Source organism: Carassius gibelio, chromosome A17 (assembly GCF_023724105.1).
Source record: "Carassius gibelio isolate Cgi1373 ecotype wild population from Czech Republic chromosome A17, carGib1.2-hapl.c, whole genome shotgun sequence".
Taxonomy (NCBI): Eukaryota; Metazoa; Chordata; class Actinopteri; order Cypriniformes; family Cyprinidae; genus Carassius; species Carassius gibelio.
The window spans coordinates 24,485,402-24,499,116 of NC_068387.1; the positions used below are offsets into that span (position 1 = coordinate 24,485,402).

Here is a 13,715-nt window from a genome sequence, read left to right on the forward strand (position 1 = left end):
GAGTTATGGGTTCAGGTTCGAGTTTTTCTTTCATCATGTGGCAGCCCCATAGACTACTAGAGCCTATGTAGACTGTACCAGAAAAATAAATTATTAGTTCACCTCCCAAATCTTTGGGTCCGAGTTGTTTTATCTTTTTTACCCAAAGCTGACATATTTTTAAAATTGTTTTCAAAAGCCAGGAGTATGCGGACTCCTTAAAGCTGAGCGTATTATATATTTTAGTTGAATTAACAGAACAGCTCTGGCTCTGAAATCTCCACAGAGGAACATTTTAGATTCTCAGACATTGCTAGCTCTGAAGTTTTGTAGCTCAGGAGATGCACTGGAGTTCTCAGTGCAGTTTTAAGTATCAACATTTTTCTCATTGTCAGCTAAGATTGTTTTATGGACAGATTAGTTTCGACTCCAAAGTAGAGCTTTTTGGTTTAGTGGTACACTTTTGACTGCCTCTATACTGCAGGTAAAGACATATTCCTTTAAAAACACTAACACTGTTTACACGAAAGTACTAAAAAGTTGCATAATTAATTTGAAGGAGGAAAAAATATTGAGTGTAAGTGTGTGTTTGTGTATTCGGCAGTTAGACAGGATATTGTTGAAACACTAACAGTTATAACAACAGCATATGTTGATATATTAAATATATTGATAGTTTCATTGTCAAGCATATTATGATATCACAAGCCTGGTTTAGACAATGACATGCAAAAAAAGAAAACTATTGTTTTTTGCTCCTCTTTTTCTTGTGAAAATTGAAACTGGTTCAGCTAGTTTATCATACAAGAGAAACTACGTAATCACACTCAAATTTAGGATAGGAAGTAAGTGGACATCCTCAGAAAAGAACAGCTGTTTGAAGAGACAAGATTTATGAACTGCAAGAGGTTTGTGTTTGATGCTCTTTACTGCTGAGACAGAGGTAGGTCTGAACTGACAAATATTTGAGATCATTCTCATGCTTCATTATTGAACTATAAAAAGTCAGTACTTGGGATGCTTTATTCTCTGTTGTTATTTTTTTTCTTTTCTCGATTGCTTTCCACAACCAAATTGCTGCTGATAAAACACAAATATAATGGAAACTTAACTATCCTGTAAAAATTTGGGGAATGTGATCAATGATTTCTCAGAAAAGGAAATCAGCCTGTCAGAATATCAGATGTTATAAAATTCACGGGCTAGATTTACAAAACATTTTTAAGAAAAAATCTTACTGCTATTTTCTTTATTTGTAACTTAAGAATATTTTGTGTTGTTTCAATTATTAAGCCTTGTCACCTGATGAGTTTGCATTGAAATGTTTCATTTATTTTGGTGTTTCAAATATTAAGCGTTACAACCAGAAGCATATAACAGAGTACAAATAGTTTTTTGCTGTATTTTTTTGTGTATTTTTTAGATATTACTAAATTACCTTTTTTTCGTTTGTGTGTGTGTGTGTGTCTGTGTGTCTGCATTGAAGTATTTGCAAAAATTTTTTTATAAAACATGCACACATTCAGTCTTAATTGAATGGTGATACAATTACTTAATTGTAATTGTATGAAATGAAAAAAAAAAACATTACTTACACTATATGGAATAAAAACCCAATACATTTATTTTTTGTGATTTATATGATGTGTTTTTATTATATTTAGTCCTGGAATATAAAAAATATTTTCACAGGATAATTAAGCTTCTTTCAGGTTTTGTGTGTGTGTGTGTGTGTGTGTGTGTGTGTGTGTATGACTCCAAAAGGCAGATTATTTCTCTCCTGTCATAGTTCATGTGCTTTCTTTCACAAAATGTTGTCAGTCTACTGAAACATTTTCATTTGCGTTATGAACTAATGACTAAACCAGTTTCTGTTTTCTCAAGAAACAGGAGCAAGAAAACAATGTTGTTTATTTACCATCAATATACAGGTAAACCAGTTTTCTTCCTTTCTGCATGTCACATATACAATGACAGAAATTATAGTTCAGGAATTAGGATCTCACAAACATTCCTCTACAAACTATATCTAACAATCTCACTTTATTTCTCATAATTGCACTTTTATATCTCACCATTGTTGTTACTGGTCATGAAATTGTATTTTGCATTTTATTTTATTTAAGAAATGAAATAAAATAATAAATAAAATATTTTTGTCCTTGTGACAAAGGTCACTATAAATGTTACTTGAGAAAACGTGTGGCTTCCTTCTCAGATACTTTGACAGATAGAAGTGCACTTCAGCACATAACTTCCTTTCTACAGATGATCTGGGGGGAACCTTTTCTTTAAATGTTAGAATGTCACAAGATTGTTCCATTTCATAAGCGAGTCATTAAACTTCAAAGACTTCACTGAAGGAGCCGTGGTGCTTGGATGCATATCAAACATTTGAAGCATTACATATTCTGCATGAACATATTCTACTTCCAAATCCTACCCAATACTTAAACTTAACAACTACCTTACTAACTATTTAAAATCAGCAAATTAGGAGTTTATCAAAGCAAAAATCATAGTTAATTGTTTGTTAATAGTGTAAATTGTAATTTCTAATTTATCTTCCTTAAGAAAATTGTCACAGCTTTCGGTAACACTTTATAAAAACTGCATGCTATTAACCATTAGTTAAGCATTGGGAAACAGTTAATTCATCATTTAAAAAGCATTAATAGACATTTATAAGCAGTTTATAAATACCGATATAAATGCCTTATACCTGATTTAAAAGCATATCTATAATGTATTTAATAATTGTTTTTTCATACTTTATTACTTATCAATTTATCATTTCTAAATTAAGTATAGCATTATTTACACAACAGTTATTAAGGAGTTGTCAGTGGTTCATAAGATCACTTAGAAATTGTAAGTAAATGATTAATAAACAATTTAAATGTTAATCTTTTTATTCAGACATATAGTAATAGTTACTTATAGTGTTAATATATGGTTTATTAACATGTATTTCTACTGTAATTCAGGGTTAATTCAGGTAGTTATAAAATATATGTAGTTGTTAGTTAACTATTTTTGTGAGCCCATCTAAAGTGAGGACTATTTATGCCTTGTAAAGCTTTTACAAATGAGATTTAAAGGCTGTTAATATTTCTATGTTCTGTATCACTGTGTTTTGTTAGTTTCTGTTTTTTGTTTAGAAGATAACTGAGCCTTTAAATATCCTTTATAAATGCTTTACAAGGCGTAACTAGTCCTCACTTTAGATGAGCTCACATAAATAGTTTACTGACCACTACTAAATGCTTTATAACTACCTGAATTTACTACATTTCTTGTGATCTTATGAATCACTGGAAACTCCTAAATAACTGGTTTGTAAATAATGCTATACTTCATTGAGAAATGATAAATTGATCATGAATAAAGTATGAAATTACACATTATAGATATGCTTTTAAATCAAGAATAAAGCATTTATATCTGTATTTATAAACTGATTATTACTGTCTATTAATGCTTTATAAATTGTGAATTATCTGTTTACTAATGCTTAATTAATGATTAATAGTGCGCAGTTATTATAAAGTGTTACCCAGCTTTCTACTGAAAACAGCCAAAATTCAGCCAGTTTATGACACAAGTAAACCCATTTCTGCCGACAGACTGCATTTTGTAAAATGAAGAATTTAAATACACCACAATCTTAAGATCTAATATTTGTACAAAGATCTCTATTTTTGAGAGAGTGTGCAGTGGTAGTCCTAAAGTACCACTAAACTATGGTAATTTTAACTTCATTCTTCACAGTTGTGACTTTATATTGAAGGATGAAAGCAAAAATATATATAAAGCCAAACACTAAAATAAGGATGAATCTCTGCTGCTCACATCATCAGTTATGTCCTCAAATGCATGAAACAACTATGGTGAGATAATAAAAGTCCAATTATGAGAAATAAAGTGAGATTGTTAGATATATATTTTTTAGAGGAATGTTAGCGTGATCCTGATTCCTGAACTATAACTTCTGTCATTGTATGTGTGACATGCAGAAATGAAGAAATCTGGTTTACCTGTATATAGTTGGTAAATAAACAACATTGTTTTTTGTGCTCCCCTGTTTCTTGAGAAAACAGAAACTGGTTCAGTGAAGTTTAAAATGCAAGAGAAATGGTTTCAGCAGACTTATCAGATTTTTTGAAAGAACGCGCATGAACTATGTTAGGAGTAAAAAATTATACTAAGCTGCCTTTTGGAGTCACAAAAAGCAAAAAAACTAAAATAAAAAACCCTGAACGAGTCTCACCTATCATGTGAAAATATGTTTTATATTCCAGGACTAAATATAATAAATGAATGTTATCAGTTGTTTGTCAGAAATTCAAGAGAGCACATTAGGGCAGAAGAATCTCTTTTGTCAATTCAGATGAATATATCTATTGTCTATTTAGAAAGCACAGCCTGTAAAATGAGTCTCTGTGAAAAGAGAGAGGAGGAGGAGGATGTTCCCACACATGAAACAGCAGCTCCTGAATCCAGTTGTGTTTCTGTGAAGAGTGACGAGTCCATAGAAAACCCCCGTGATCTCAAGGATGGAGCAGCGACCTCAGACTCTGAGTGAGTATAAATGGGATGGATGAAACATGGTAAACAGGGATGTTGATTACAGACATTTTTATACAAAATATAAAGTCTGCAAATTTCCCACTAGCCAGGATTTTAAGTTGAAATTTTCTTAATGTAAAGAGTTATTGAAGAATCTAAAGGCTGTGCAAAGAAGTATTCATTTGTTGTTTCTAGACAGCTAGTGGGATGCTGTCTGAACGACCACCTCTGTGTGAATGTGGTGTCATTTCAAACTAGAACACTGAGTTTGATGTGCTGGGACATTTCAATGCAGTTTTCTATTCATCTCACTGTTTCTACAGAGTGAAGAGTGATGATGTAATCAGATCAGTTACATTCTATCTGACACGCTTTGTCTCCTACTGTCGGAACTTTCTTGGGTGGCAAAACACAGAAGCTCTGCAGACAAACAAATTGCTGAAGGAGAATGCAGACTTACAGCACAATTCTCATCAACCAGTAGATGATGTCATAAAAAGAGTGAGAGATCAATATAAAACCAGTATGAAGAACAAGTATGAGAGTTTATTTGAGGGAATCGCACTAGAAGAGAATGAAACCCCTTTGAACTGGATCTACACACAGCTCTACATCATAGAAGGAGAGATTGAAGGGGTGAATAAAGAATATGAGGTTTTACAGATTGAGAAAATAGCCAGAACACAAGACACTCCAATCTACTGCAATGACATCTTTAAACCCTTACATGAACCAGGATCTGAGGAGAAAGACAAAATCAAGACTGTTCTTACTATAGGCATCGCTGGAATTGGAAAAACTGTCTCTGTACAGAAGTTCATTCTGGACTGGGCAGAGGAAAAAGCCAATCAGGATGTAGATTTCATGTTTGTGCTTCCATTTCGAGAACTGAACTTGATTAAAGATCACCAGTATAGTCTTCACAGACTTCTGCTGGACTTTTATCCTGAACTTCAAAATCTGGACTCAAAGATTTATGAAGAGAGTAAAGTTGTGTTCATCTTTGATGGTCTGGATGAAAGCAGAATTCCACTGACATTTTCAGATGATGAGAGAGTCCTTGATATGAATAAGTCTTCTTCAGTGAGTGTGTTGATGTCAAACCTCATCAGAGGAGAGCTGCTTCCCTCTGCTTTCATCTGGATCACCTCCAGACCAGCAGCAGCTAATCAGATTCCCTCAAAATACATCAACCGTGTGACAGAAATTCAGGGATTTAATGAGTCTCAGAAAGAGGAATATTTCAGGAAGAGAATCAGTGATGAGCATGAAGCCAGCAGAATCATCTCACACATCAGAAGATCAAGAAGCCTCCACATCATGTGTCACATCCCTGTCTTCTGCTGGATCTCAGCCACAGTGCTTCAGAACCTCCTGAAACAAGATGACAGTGCAGAAATCCCTCAAACTCTGACTGAAATGTACATCCACTTTCTGCTGACTCAGATCAACCTTAGGAATCAGAAGTATGATGAGAAAGATCCAGAAAAACTCCTGAAGTCCAACAGAAGAGTGATTGTGAAACTTGCTGAACTGGCTTTCAGACAGCTGATGAAGGGCAATGTGATCTTCTATGAGGAGGACCTGATTGAGAGCGGCATATACGTCACTGATGCCTCAGTGTATTCTCAAATCTTTAAAGAGGAATCTGTGATACATCAGAGGAAAGTTTACAGCTTCATACATCTGAGCTTTCAACAGTTTCTAGCTGCATTTTTTGTGTTTTACTCAAATGTTGTCAAAAATAGGGAATCACTGCACTTGCTCTTGGATGGATGTAACTGGAAAATCTGGGAATGCCGTCTTCTACATGAGATACTAAAAGCAGCAGTTAATAAATTATTACAGAGCAAAAATGGACACCTGGATCATTTCTTGCGGTTCCTGATGGCCGTCTCACTGGAGTCAAATCAGAGACTTCTAAAGGATCTACTGACACACACAGTGAACAACTTGGAAACAATCAATAGAATCACACAGTACATTAAAAACAAAATTAAGGGTGATCTCTCAGCTGACAGATGCAACAATCTGTTCCTCTGTCTGATGGAAATGAAGGATCAGACTCTGTACAAAGAGATTCAGGAGTTTGTGAAATCAGAGAATCGCTATGTGAATAAACTCTCTCCGTCTCACTGCTCAACAATCGCCTACATGCTTAAGATATCAGAGGAGGTGCTGGATGTGTTTGATCTGAAGAAATACAACACATCAGACGAGGGTAAAGAGAGACTGATACTAGCTGTGGTGAACTGCAGAAAAGCTATGTGAGTATTAATTGATGCGTCTGTGTGTAGTCACATGTTAATATATTCATCCTTATGAATTACATCATTCACAATACCAAGAATATCAGATAAAGCTTATTTTGCTGCTTTTTTGTCACTTTTAAGTCATAGTTTGTTTCAACTCTTTTAGAAAATCTGATTTATCACTGGTATGGACATTTTTCAATAATATTGTAATTGAATATTTAAGTTCATAAAATTAAACAATAAAGTTTGTTAAAGCACTTTTATTTACTGACCACCAATTAATCAGATCATTATCTGGTGGAATTTATGGCAACTGCAGGCAAATTCAATTAACTTTACTTTTGTCTACATGCCACCCAATGAATGTTATAATTGTGAGTGTCAGTTTGTGTGTTAAGGATTTCTCATGCATTCACTGCATTTACATCAGAAAATAATTTCAGATCGAATATTTGAAATTTGTCATTATGTGATCCTTTTAGCATTAAATGCTACTCTAATAATGTTAATTAGTAATCATGTAATACGGCGGAAACAACAACAGCAACAGGCCAATATAGTAAATCAAAATACAATTCTGAAGCATGAAATAGCCTCTGCATTATTATTTTCCCCCACCATGTTGTCTTGCCACATTCACATGACAGTAGTTGTTGTTGAGCTCCTTTGTATTTTTTCTCCTCTTTCTTAAACCTTATTTCATTGTGTGTTATAGACTTGCTGACTGTAATCTCACTGGTCAGTGTTGTGAAAGTTTGTCTTCATCTCTACAATCATCAAACTCTCTGAGAGAGCTGGACCTGAGCCACAATGACCTGGATGTTACAGAAGTGGAGCTGCTTTCTATTGGACTAAAGAGTTCACACTGTCAACTCAACATGCTGAGGTTTGGGGTTTCTTTTTCAAACTGAATAGTTTTTGAAGTTAATTTTTTAAACATTTTTACCATTTTTGGGAAGTCCTGATGGAGTGAATATATATTGTTGCAGTAGTGTAACACAACTCCTGTAGGCAAAGGATAAAAACAAATAATTTGTCATTGTCTTGCTTTTGCATGTCATTTTATAAAAAAAATTGTTCACTGTTGACAATTATAAGGAATGCAATAAATAGTGTTATTTTGGGGAAAGCCAAGGTGAGGACCTTATTTTAATACGGATGGATGCCATCACCAACAGTGTCTCCTTTCATACCACGTCAATATTTTTTTTACACTATTCACTAGTTTAAATGTACAGTATTTGTACTCTGATCTGTTTAGATTAACAAGCTGTAAACTCACTGGTCAGTGCTGTAAAAGCTTATCTTCATTTCTACAATCATCAATCTCACTGAGAGAGCTGGACCTGAGTAATAATGATCTGCAGGATTCAGGAGTGAAGCTGCTCTCTGATGGACTGAAGAGCTCAAACTGTCAACTCAACATACTGAGGTAAGAAAAAACAGATTAAGGTACACTTAGTAATAAAATGAAAGACTTCCTCTTCTCTGGTCCTTATCTCTTGAGTGTTTGTAATATACTAGCAAACCCCAGTGTGTCTGAAGATTGGATTTGTATTAGTCAGTTATTTTCGAAAATTAGTAACACACTGAACCCTAAGTTAATCTAAACTGAGTTGATCCATCTGAATTGAACCTGTAATCAGTTATGTGTGGATGAAAAAAGCAAAAGACTGAATTAATGATTATTTTTATTAAAGCAGAGTTACAGGAATCAGAAGATTCTTGTGTGTGAATCAAAATAAGATGGTCTCATGCTAATAGATTAATAATTACTGCAAGTAACTTTAAGAAAAAATAGAATAATATTTCTGTTTTTCCCCCATATCCATGATACAAATCTTTATTTGCCAAAAAAATACCAGATCACTAAAAAGGATGTAGTCTAAATGTATGTGCATTCTGTAGTCTTGTACCTGATCAGTTGTTATGTCACATAGCATGTTATCTTGAATCCTTGTGTGTTTATAGATTATCACGCTGTATGGTGACAGAGGAAGGTTGTTCTTTTCTGGCTTCAGCTCTGAGTTCAAACCCCTCACACTTGCAAGAACTGGATCTGAGCTACAATCACCCAGGACAATCATTAATTGAGCTGCTTTCTGATCCAAACTACAAATTGGAAAAACTCAAGTATGTTCAACACTAACAATCATCATTTGTATTAAACAGAATGACAAGTCGAACTAGCTAGCTGACCAGCCTCCTAGCTACATTAAATGGGTTAATGCAAGAATTTTACTTTCCTGACAGGACAAATTACCTGATTAAACCTTAAGGGACAAAAATAACTAGTGATGCATTGAAACATGAGTATGATTCTTCTGATTTTATTGCATTTAGCTTAAACAGCAACAGATAATAGCAAGTGTATTTCTGATATCAATGTTGCGCTGTTAAGCTCTCTGTGATACAATGCTTTTGTGGGGAGATTTTGTATGAGATATTGTCGGCTGATTAAGAAAATTCTGTATGTCATAATAGTAAATAGCATTGTGGACAGTGATGATATTTTTGTAAACACATTAAATATTACATATACATATGTAAAATAATATGTATTTTCATCAGAGGTTTGGTCTTAGAAAGTCTTAAATTTAACTTTCTCATATCCGTAGAAACATTTAATAGATTATGTAAAAATATGTAATCCCTAATATGGCATCTATCATAATGCTTTCTTGTTATAGTTTGGAACATGGAGGAGCTTATTTTAATATGAATGGATGCCATCCTTTCATACCACGTCAATATTTTTTTTTACACTTTTCACTAGTTTAAGTGTACAGTATTTGTACTCTGATCTGTTTAGATTAACAAGCTGTAAACTCACTGGTCAGTGCTGTAAAAGCTTATCTTCATTTCTACAATCATCAAACTCACTGAGAGAGCTGGACCTGAGTAATAATGATCTGCAGGATTCAGGAGTGAAGCTGCTCTCTGATGGACTGAAGAGCTCAAACTGTCAACTCAACATACTGAGGTAAGAAAAAACAGATTAAGGTACACTTAGTAATAAAATGAAAGACGTCCTCTTCTCTGGTCCTTATCTCTTGAGTGTTTGTAATATACTTGCAAACCCCAGTGTGTCTGAAGATTGGATTTGTATTAGTCATTTATTTTTGAAAATGAGTAACACACTGAACCCTAAATTAATCTTAACTGAGTTGATCCATCTGAACTGAACCTTTAATCAGTTATGTGTGGATGAAAAAAGCAAAAGACTGAATTAATTAATAATTTTATTAAAGCAGAGTTACAGGAATCAGAAGATTCTTGTGTGTGAATCAAAATAAGATGGTCTCATGCTAATAGATTAATAATTACTGCAAGTAACATTAAGAAAAAAATAGAAATCAGAATAACATTTCTGTCTTTCCCCCATATCAATGATACAAATCTTTATTTGCCCAAAATAATTCCAGATCACTAAAAAGGATGTAGCCTAAATGTATATGCATTCTGTAGTCTTGTACCTGATCAATTTTGATGTCACATAGCATGTTATCTTGAATCCTTGTGTGTTTATAGATTTTCACGCTGTATGGTGACAGAGGAAGGTTGTTCTTTTCTGGCTTCAGCTCTGAGTTCAAACCCCTCACACTTGCAAGAACTGGATCTGAGCTACAATCACCCAGGACAATCATTAATTGAGCTGCTCTCTGATCCAAACTACAAATTGGAAAAACTCAAGTATGTTCAACACTAACAATCATCATTTGTATTAAACAGAATGACAAGTCGAACTAGCTAGCTGACCAGCCTCCTAGCTACATTAAATGGGTTAATGCAAGAATTTTACTTTCCTGACAGGACAAATTACCTGATTAAACCTTAAGGGACAAAAAATAACTAGTGATGCATTGAAACATGAGAATGATTCTTCTGATTTTATTGCATTTAGCTTAAACAGCAACAGATAATAGCAAGTGTATTTCTGATATCAATGTTGCCCTGTTAAGCTCTCTGTGATACAATGCTTTTGTGGGGAGATTTTGTATGAGATATTGTTGGCTGATTAAAAAAATTCTGTATGTCATAATAGTAAATAGCATTGTGGACAGTGATTATATTTTTTGTAAACACATTAAATATTACATATAAGTATGTAAAATAATATATATTTTCATCAGAGGTTTGGTCTTAGAAAGTCTTAAATTTAACTTGCTCATATCTGTAGAAACCTTGAATAGATTATGTAAAAATCTGTAATCTCTAATATGGCAACTATCATAATCCTCTCTTGTTATAGTGTGGAACATGGAGGAGCGTTCAGGATTACAGAAGGACCACAGAAATGTAGGAAACACACAAATCTTAACAGTTGTTATTTTGTTGTGTTACATGTGTTATAATCTCTCTTCTTGTGTTCAGATGCATGTGATCTCACACTGGATTTAAACACAGCAGGCACTTTTCTCACTCTGTCTGAGATGAACAGAAAAGTGACACATGCGACAGAGAAACAGCCATATCCTGATCATTCAGAGAGATTTGATGAATGGTGTCAGGTTCTGTGTAGAGAGAGTCTGACTGGACGCTGTTACTGGGAGGCTGAATGGAGTGAGAGGGCTGATATATCAGTGACATATAAAGGAATCAGTAGGAAAAGGTGGTGTACTGAAAGTTTGCTTGGGCACAATGAAAAGTCTTGGAGTTTGAATTGTTTTGATAACAAATTTATTGTGAGACACAATAAGTACAGAAAAGTCATACCTGCCCCTTTAAGAATCTCTAACAGAATAGGAGTGTATCTGGACTGGACGTCCGGCACTCTGTCCTTCTACAGTGTCTCTGACACACACACACTCACACACTTACACACATTCAACACCAAATTCACTGAACCCCTCTATGCTGGATTTGGGCTTTATCCTCATTTGTCAGTGTCTCTTTGTTAGTTTTAACAGCTTCCTATGAGAAACAATTCAGGAACAGAGTTGAGAGAAAAAAACACACTCACATTATCTCTCTTTAAATCACACAGCTGTTATCTTTTCTAATCTTAATTTTAGTTCATAGAAACACAAAAAGAAGGTACGTCTGTCCTTTCAATGTGGAAAAAAACACCTCCTAACTTCACCCCAGTTTGGAGCTGTGTGTAAAAAAATATGAACGCCCACCAGTTTTTAATGTAGCTAACCTAAAAAAAGAAATAAAAAAAGTGTATCTATTAATCTATCTGTCTATGTATAAAATAGCTATTGATTGATTTATAGCTGATTAATAATGGTGATTGATATATTTTATCCTCAAACTATATATTTTACCCTGATGCTTTCAAATACTTACAGCAACTTAATTAGCAGTTATGATTTAAGTTTCTCAATTTGATTTTTATGAACCAGTGACCAATAAAATATTATCATTGTCTTGCACTCAATGGGGTTTCTTAAAGCATCTTGGGGACATTGGCAAAGTTCTTCTGTATTTAGTCTTTCTCAGTTTTTTTTTTTTCATGTCATTCAAGTAGGACTTGATGATGACTTGAAAAATCTCACTGGATTATTACAATTAATGGCAAAAGGAATGTTTGGAAATGTAATCAGATTTTTACAAACACTGCAGAAAAAATAAAAATAAATAACTGACTTAAAACCATTTTTTTTGTTGGTGAAAATACTAGTGGCCTAAGACTTTTGCACTGTAGTGTACATGTGTATTTCTGTTTTCTTAAATGTATATAATAGGATTAAGGGTGCTTCTCTTTATTCAAATTCATACGTCCTTGTTTCCTCGCTCCTCTGTACTCCAGCCTGTGACCCGGTTTTCAATTAAAGTCATCTTGAAGGACATGTTAATTCTTTAATTGTACAGGGAGAAGGCAATGAATGAGAAGTGAAGAAATACAACATTTTGAATTACTTAGGGTGTTTAGGCAGGGCTGCCCCATTTCTCTTTACCTTTGCCTATTTGAAGCTCAGTTTCCTTGCACTTACATAAAACAATCAGTTTAACAGGAAGAGCTTTTGCTGAAGGAGAGCTAGTCAGAAATCTTGCTGATGACATAGCCCTCTTTCTTAAGGACGCTAGGCAGAAGTATTGATTTGTCCTCCCAAAACTCTGGTTTGCGCTCATGACTCCAGTTATACTTTTGTTACACAATATCACTAATTAAAGCTGCAGTAGGTAACTTTTGTAAAAATGTATTTTTTACATATTTGTTCAACCTGTCATTATGTCCTGACAGTAGAATATGAGACAGATAATCTGTGAAAAAATCAAGCTCCTCTGGCTCCTCCCAGTGCTCCTATTGCCATTTGCAGGAATACATCGCTACCGCTAAGAAACAACCAATCAGAGCTGCGGTCCGTAACTTTTTTATGTGTTCAAAATTTACAAAATGTATATAATAAGCGAGTACACCATGAATCCTTTTTCCAAACCGTGTTTTTAGCTTGTCCTGAATCACTAGGGTGCACCTATAATAAGTGTTTATATTCTGACTATTTTAGATTGCTTCGGGGGAACCGCGGCGGAGTAACCCAGTACCTTTGTGATTCTTCATAGACATAAACAGAGAGAATTGTAGATTGTAGATCAATACAATGTTCTTCCGCCAGATGCAAGCAATTCTGTTTATTAACCGCTAGAGCGTCAAAAGTTACCGACTGCAGCTTTAAGATAGGATATTATTATAGTGAAGGACCAATTGGGAAAATGTGCTCTTAATTTCCAACACCTTACTTTTAAAGATTTATGCTGTTCAATCTGTTCCTCTGGGTATAAAGTTAACGTAGGCTGACTTTTTGAAAGTGCTTAATTTATTATAATTCCAAATCTGTTGGAATAAATTAACACATTGGAACAGGGTTGTCTCAATTTTTGGGATTTTAGTATTTCACACTTTATAGATTAATTGGATGAAATAGTTTAGAAGCCAAAGTCTTTATGGGACTTTATTTCCAATTA

The 13,715-nt window shown here is 34.1% G+C and overlaps 1 protein-coding gene across 1 annotated transcript; it reads left to right on the plus strand.

Annotated features, from left to right (window-relative positions):
* Nucleotides 1-4,411: 4,411 nt before the first annotated feature.
* LOC128031795 (NACHT, LRR and PYD domains-containing protein 3-like) lies at nucleotides 4,412-11,704 on the plus strand. Its single transcript, XM_052620229.1, has 9 exons — nucleotides 4,412-4,560; nucleotides 4,872-4,933; nucleotides 5,051-6,815; nucleotides 7,519-7,689; nucleotides 8,065-8,235; nucleotides 9,616-9,786; nucleotides 10,335-10,496; nucleotides 11,056-11,102; nucleotides 11,178-11,704. The coding sequence occupies exons 1-9, from the start codon at nucleotides 4,412-4,414 to the stop codon at nucleotides 11,702-11,704; spliced, it is 3,225 nt and encodes a 1,074-aa protein (XP_052476189.1).
* Nucleotides 11,705-13,715: the final 2,011 nt, after the last annotated feature.

What these genes read in the sequence shown, in the direction of transcription:
- LOC128031795 (XM_052620229.1), top strand. Translation starts at nt 4,412, where the DNA reads ATGAGTCTCTGTGAAAAGAGAGAGGAGGAGGAGGATGTTCCCACACAT. An exon ending in TGTCAACTCAACATACTGAG is followed by an intron (nt 8,236 to 9,615) that starts GTAAGAAAAAAC and finishes TGATCTGTTTAG; the next exon opens with ATTAACAAGCTGTAAACTCA. An exon ending in TGTCAACTCAACATACTGAG is followed by an intron (nt 9,787 to 10,334) that starts GTAAGAAAAAAC and finishes GTGTGTTTATAG; the next exon opens with ATTTTCACGCTGTATGGTGA.